This window comes from Pseudopipra pipra, chromosome 6 (genome assembly GCF_036250125.1).
Source record: "Pseudopipra pipra isolate bDixPip1 chromosome 6, bDixPip1.hap1, whole genome shotgun sequence".
NCBI classification, from domain to species: domain Eukaryota; kingdom Metazoa; phylum Chordata; class Aves; order Passeriformes; family Pipridae; genus Pseudopipra; species Pseudopipra pipra.
In genome coordinates this window covers 20570652-20577278 of record NC_087554.1, presented here as the reverse complement: position 1 = coordinate 20577278, position 6627 = coordinate 20570652, and the positions used below count along the sequence as shown (strand labels likewise).

The 6627-nt window shown below is 47.0% G+C and overlaps 1 protein-coding gene across 2 annotated transcripts; it reads left to right on the top strand.

Annotated features, from left to right (window-relative positions):
• The first annotated feature begins 544 nt into the window (after nt 1-544).
• On the top strand, nt 545-6415 carry COMMD9 (COMM domain containing 9). 2 transcript variants are annotated; one of them, XM_064657766.1, is made up of 6 exons: nt 545-676; nt 769-894; nt 1344-1483; nt 2232-2266; nt 4516-4619; nt 5452-6415. In XM_064657766.1, the coding sequence occupies exons 1-6, from the start codon at nt 626-628 to the stop codon at nt 5590-5592; spliced, it is 597 nt and encodes a 198-aa protein (XP_064513836.1). In that variant the 5' UTR covers nt 545-625; the 3' UTR covers nt 5593-6415. The 2 variants fall into 2 exon arrangements, with proteins under 2 accessions (XP_064513836.1, XP_064513838.1); XM_064657768.1 differs by lacking the exon at nt 769-894 and having other exon boundaries at nt 611-676.
• Nucleotides 6416-6627: the final 212 nt, after the last annotated feature.

Below are 6627 nucleotides of genomic sequence, written 5' to 3'. Positions count from 1 at the left end.
CACCATTCTTCCCTTCACCTTCCTGTCTATCCCAGTGTGTAGCAGGGAATCAGTTGCTCTAAGTAAACCCTTTTCCCTGCCAACCTTGGGGAGCTCAATGCAAGAAGCATTTATATGTTTGTGTTTCACACTGTGTAACAAACCTAGGCAGCTGGAAATGAGAATGGGGATGCTGTGACAGAGGCGGTGATGGGGAAAGATCGTAAATTACCGATGCCCTGGGACCAGATCTGCTGGGAACCACACAAGACAAAGAGAAGACTTTCTCAGAAAGAGGACTTATTTTAATTCTTTACAAAGTGAAAAAGATGCAGTTTGCTAAGACAATGGTCCGTATCACTGCAGTAGTGCCATGATAAATCCCTTGCCTTCAGTTCCCGCTGGCTGGAAATAGCGCGTTTACAGTTAAATTCTACATCCAACGTAAAGATATCCACTGACAATAAGAAACAGGAGTAGACCGGAGGGAGCAAGGACAGATGTTTAGGGCTCGCCCCGGTCCCCGACGCCCCACACCCGCCCCGGGTCCCGCCGCGCTGCCGGCCCGGCCCGGCCCGGCCCCGCCCGCCCCGCTGACGGCGCCGCGATGGCGGCGGGCGGGGCGCGGCTGGCCTGAGCCGCCAACATGGCGGCGCTGCGGGAGGAGGAGTTCGCGGCGCTGCAGAGCCTGCTGAAGGTGAGCGGGCCCCGGGCTGCGGGGGGACGGGGCGCCCGGCCCGGCCGCAGGGGCTGCCGCGGCTGAGCGCCCCACGCTCTGCTCCCCGCCAGGCGCCGTCCAAGGACGCCGTGCGGCAGCTGTGCCAGGAGTGCTTCTCCAGCCCGCCCGCCGCGCTCCGCCCGCTGGCCCAGCGCGCTTGCCCCGGGCTCGCCGCCGACCCCGAGGAAGCGGAGCAGGTAGGGCCGGGCGGGGCAGCCGCGGGCCCCGGCGAGAGGGAGGGAAGCAGCCAGGCAGGCAGAGCCGCCGGGAGCGGGGCTAAGGGGGAAGGCGCCAGGAACGGCCCGCAGGGGTGGCCCAGCCCTCGGGAAGGTGCGAGCTCCGCGGGACCGCGGCCGCTGCTGTAGCGGGAAGAGCTCGGTAACGGCGACCCTCGGCCCGGGGCACGGTCCCGAGGGGCTGCACAGGGAGGCGGAAGGGAACTGGCTGAGGCTGCAAACCAGAGGGCAGCAGGGACCTCGGCTCCCTTCCTGCTAAGGCTGCGAGGCCGTGCTTGGATGACCGAGCCCCTGGCGGTGTCGGTCTCGCAGCAGAATCTGTGTCTCTCCTGGCTGCTGAAGGTCTGTCCCGTGCTGTGTGTGATGCTTTTCAACCCAGCAGAGCCCTTTCTCCTCTTCCTTTCTGACAGCTGGTATCTGCTTTGCACAACCTCACCAGGCATGTCGTGTACCGCGGCTTGACGAGGGCAGAAGATATCCTCTCTCTTTTCCCAGAAAACTTCCACCAAAATCTGAAAAACCTTTTGACTAAGATAATCTTGGAGAATATGTGAGTGCTACCCACTGCCATTTCCTTTCAGCTGAAGAGTTAAAGGCTTTGCATGTGGTTTGATATGTGGGTATTTGGCAACATGCAAAGGCTTGTTTCTGTGAATTTCGCGTGTCCCTTAGGAATAATCACACAGGTTGGGATAAGTAGAGTTGAACGAAATATGTCATCTGAGTGGAATGGCAAACACACCCATAAGCACACAGGGTTTTCCTATGAATTTTGAAATGGACATGGGCCTCATTCCTGTCATGCAAAGGCCCTTTTATCCTAACAACTCACCTGTGTGGTGGAAAAATGCTACAGATGACAATAAAGCTTAGAGGGATAGATTTCAGCACTAGAAAATTCAGGTAGTATCCAGGTGCCCATCCACTTGCCACCTTGGCTAAGGTGTGGAGTATGTTATAGAGCATATGTGAGATGGTGGCAGAGGAGGGCAAATCTGCATCTTTGTACAACTCAGTGCTTGGGAGCCCATTGCTTTGATAAAACCAAGGAGAATGATACATGTCATAAGTGAGCTGCACTTCCAGAAGAACCAATAGCTGGTCACCAGTTTGCCTACCATTACCCACCAGTGACAGCCTTTTCCTGGCACTCAGTAGGATAGTCAGTCTCTGTCCCCTGCTTACGGCTGGTGACCCTTCTGTCAGGGATAAGCCACACTAAGTGCTTGCCCTACCTTTTTTCTTTTTTTTTTTTTCTCAAAACACTGTTGATACTGTTTTTCTCCACTTTTTCACAGCTCTGCTTGGAGGAATGAAGCACAAGCAAGTCAGAGTAAGTAGTAGTTCACATCTTGATGGAATTGATGTTTCCTGAGGTCATTTGAGCTTAGAGTATACAACAGTGCATGGTAATGTAGCACAGGGTTATCGCCATAGGGCTTAGATGGAGCTGTAAGATTGTGGCATTGCAGAGCTTAGCAGAAGCCAACAAGCTTGTATGCAGATCTGTGTGGCTGTGCTAAATTGTTTCTAGCTCTCAAGCAGTTCCATTTAAAGCTCAGTCTGTGGCTGCCTAGCAGGGCGCAGTGTATAGCAATTATTTGCAAAACTTTTGAAACTGAAGCACTCCGGCTTCCCCATTCACATCATTAAGGGATGTTTGTATGCAATAACTGCACTGTAAAGGATATGTATATATTGGGGAATACCTTATCCTTGCATATCTAGTCAATCCTGTGCATTCTTTCATTTCCATGCATCAGTAGGTACACTGCATGTATTTGTACCTGCTTTTTCTTCACCTTTCTAAACAGTGATGTAATTAAGAAATGCCAACTTTAACAATAGCAACATGGCCAATTAGTTACATCCCAGTTAGGTGTTCTGTGCAGCTACAACACTTGGTTTTCTCCCCAAGAAGTTTTCTTTACAACTCTAGCACTTAGAGGCTTATAACTGAGAGCTGATATATAACAGAGTACTCCAAGGTCTGCATGGATCTTCTTTAGCTTTTCCTTTGCCTGCAGAGGAGGTAATGTCCAACAGCTAAACAGTATTGGAAGACCTGGAAATACATTGTCCCTCAAAGTTCTAGTGGAGTATAAATAGGGAGAGGTAAGAAACTATTGCCTGATGCTAATACACTAGTTGCTTACACTAAACAGTGTTACCAAGGCAGATAATGCTTTCTCCTGTATCCTTAATGCTACTGTGTTTTGGAGGAGATGAGAGCAAGCATGGCACCAGCATAGCACACTGGCTGTGCCTTCACGACCCAGAAGCAAGGCTGGCTGTGTGGCTGTTAGAGCACCACCCAGGAGCTCTGCTCAGATGCTTATGTCTTTGTATTCATTAGATGAATATTTAACACTGTTGAAATGAGATTGTCTTCCAGGAATTGATGGATTATTTTAGTATTGCGTTCATGAAATATCTGACATACATTACATAGGAACCAAGGCAGTGCACAAGGCAGGCATTCCAACAGACTGATCTGTGTTAACATAAAAAAGTGAATGGTTTCCTGCCCCTCCCAAGCCACCAGCAATCAGTCTTTGCAAATTAACATACAAGGCTAAACAGATGCATTTTATGTTGTTGCAAATGCTGCCAAGTGCTGGCCCTGGATGTGAACTGGAATGTATTCCAAAAGCAGGAGCATGGCAGCCAGTTGTGCACTGCCCCCTGAAGGCCTGCACAGGGAAGTAGCGGGAGGAGGGAGAAAAAATTCTGTTAGGCAATAAAGCACAGTTAGGAAGCAACTTGAGCCTCTGGAGTCAGTAGGAAGGCTAGCAATCAACCCCTGGGGAGGAAATTAGGCATCCTATGATAGGCAGAATCCAGACAGGCTGCAATTGCCTACTGAGACAGCTCTTTCCTTAGCAGCCAAGATAGACCTGTCCTCATTTCCTTGGGAGGGATTATGAGGTCTCCAGCCCTGAGCTATTGGTGTCAGTATTATAGCAAACTGTTAAATGGTTTCTGTTAAGCTGCATGTAATTAGGATGACATTTAAAATATTTGTAACGAATTGGCAGGACACGTGAAAATTGCAGTTTACCAGTACATTTGCTGTACTGCAGGATGCTTTGGTTCACAGGCTGGGTAACTTGAAATAGCATGTTTTATACTGCTGGATTTTGAGAGCTTTCCTATGTGCTTTCTTACCAGTTTCAGAGCAGAGCAGTAAGCATGCAGGTCCCAGAGCAATTCCTGATGAAACACTTGTTGAGTGTTGCAGGCAGAAAGGCAGGGGATGAAGATGTAGAGAGGACATCTTACTGCTCTCCTTTTCCCAGCTGCTTTGTGAATTGACCTATGCTTGTCTTGCACTGTGCTATCATTGCATGTAATGATAGGAGAACACCTTTTGTCCTTCCAATGTCATGAGAAGGCCGTCAGAGACTGGCTTATTTCAGATTATCAGAAAATGATGTGAAGCAATGTAGGAGCACTAAAGTTGTACACTTCCTGGAGGCAGAAGTGGAGCAGCATGTATGTGGTCCACATGGTCACAGGCTCCAGGGTCTGGTATAATCATGTGCTGCTGGGCCTAACAGACCCATTTTTTTAATCCCTCAGTCTCCCTGCCTCGGCTGGTTGACATGGACTGGAGGGTGGACATCAAGACATCTTCAGACAGCATCATAAGAATGGCAGTCCCTACTTGCCTGCTTCAGTTAAAGGTAATGTCAGCAGCTCTAAAGTACCAAAATAATCAAGTCTGACACCTGCCTTGCCAGTGGTAGTGCAAACCAGTTCAGACAGGCATCTGGTGCTTGCCTTTTGCCTGGTGGGCAGTTAGACTCAGAGATGATATTTGATGATATTCCCAGGCCATAGAGCCTGGGAATGAGGCCTCTGATGGAAGCTTTTTCTTTCAAGGGAGAATTTTCTGTGCATGAGAATGCAGAATTCAGCATATTTGTTCCAAATCACCATTGTTCTCTACAGAAAAAGAGAAGATAATTTATGAAGTCATTGTCCTTTAATTCTAAACACTCATCAGCATGTTTAGCTGACTTCATTAGCTGGGAAATTACTTTAGATTACTAATAACTTCCTTTACTGGCCACATCTATTATTTGGGGAGTATAGCTAAACTTATTGCTTATGTTCTGCAGAGTTTTGGCTCCCCTCAGCCAGTAAAAGTGGGATGAGTGGGTTTCAGAGGATGAGGAAAAAAATCTAATTTCTGTGTGTGGGATGGGGTTAAGTATCCTATGTGGTATCTGCTAAGATGCTTTTGATACAGATGTGGCTTCCTGCCGCAAGTCTCTTCAAAATTTCCCAATACTCATGGCAATAGATGCTCACTTGTACTCTGTCAGTGGGAGTGCACTTCACTAGTGGGGCACATAGCTTAGAAAATATGCTGTGGTCCTTGAGGATGGAGCTGGATTCCAAATTTAAAGCATTTTTCTTAATCTACCTATTAAACATTGACTTTCGTAGTGGTACTGGAAAAACATGTGAATGAATTTTCTATACAACTAATGTCTGCATTCCTATTTTAAGATTCAGGAAGATGCTGCCTTATGTGGAAATAATCCTGTTGTTTCTGCACTGACTGTGGAACTGAGTAAAGAAACCCTGGACACTATGTTAGAAGGTCTAGGAAGGATTCGGGACCAACTTTCTGCCGTTGCAAACAAATGAATACTCAATGGCACGGATTCCAGCAGCAAGGAAGGGAAGTATTCTCTACCTACAGCTCTCATATGTTGCAGTCCAGTGTAACACATCGTCTGTTTTGGCAAAACAAAACCAAGAAGTTTCTATATTGAATTAATGAGATAGCTTTTGAAAGCTAACACTCAAATATTGATTTGGTCTGATACCAAAAAGTGCTTTCCCAATGTATTGTTGAACAAAAGCTGTTCACCATTTCAGAAGAGAATTGGAGGGCTCAGAGCTGGGCTTAATCACAAGGATCGTAGCTGGAAAGAGCAAATAGCTGCAGCCAGTGAAACAAGTGCTATCCCTTTGCCCCAAAATGAGAATCTAAAAGGCTCAAGCTGGTTAATGGGCTGCCTTCCAGTATTAGAAAAAGAGGGTGCTTCTCTGGAATGTGCACGTACTGAGGTGCATGTTAGATGTAGCACACTCTCTCTCTCAATGAAGCACAGCCATGAGGCAGATTGTTATTACAGGACAATGCTTTGAAACAGGGCAATTATGCACATTCCCTTCTGATCAGCTGCGTAGCAGCATTTGTGAAATGACTAGTCTGAACGTCTTTAGCAGGAACTAATTTCCTCCTTCTGTTTGACAAGAAAAAAAGGAGTTCACATAATTCATGTTGGGGTTTATTGGGCTCTGGGCTTTCCTTTCCTGCACAAAAAACAAACTGGGAAAGTAAAGAACTGAAGGCTGTTGTCTGTACTGTAGGAAACCCTTCTGTGGTAATATGTGCCTATACTTCTCCAAAGTGTTCTGTTGTTGGTGTAAATCTTCATTTAATTAAAGAATTAAATGCTAATTGGTTTTGTGAATCCTTTTCTGGAAGAGATGTCCTGGGTTACCTCAGCCTCTTTGTGATGGTGCCAAGTTTCTAGGCTGGTTTAATGGATGTGCATGTTTCTTGCTGAAGAAGGATCTTTTGTTTCCTGTTCAGATTGATTCATGTTTTACTGTCTTCTCTTCATTATAATACAGTTTCAGGGCACCTTTTTCTATGGGCACCAGCTCTGT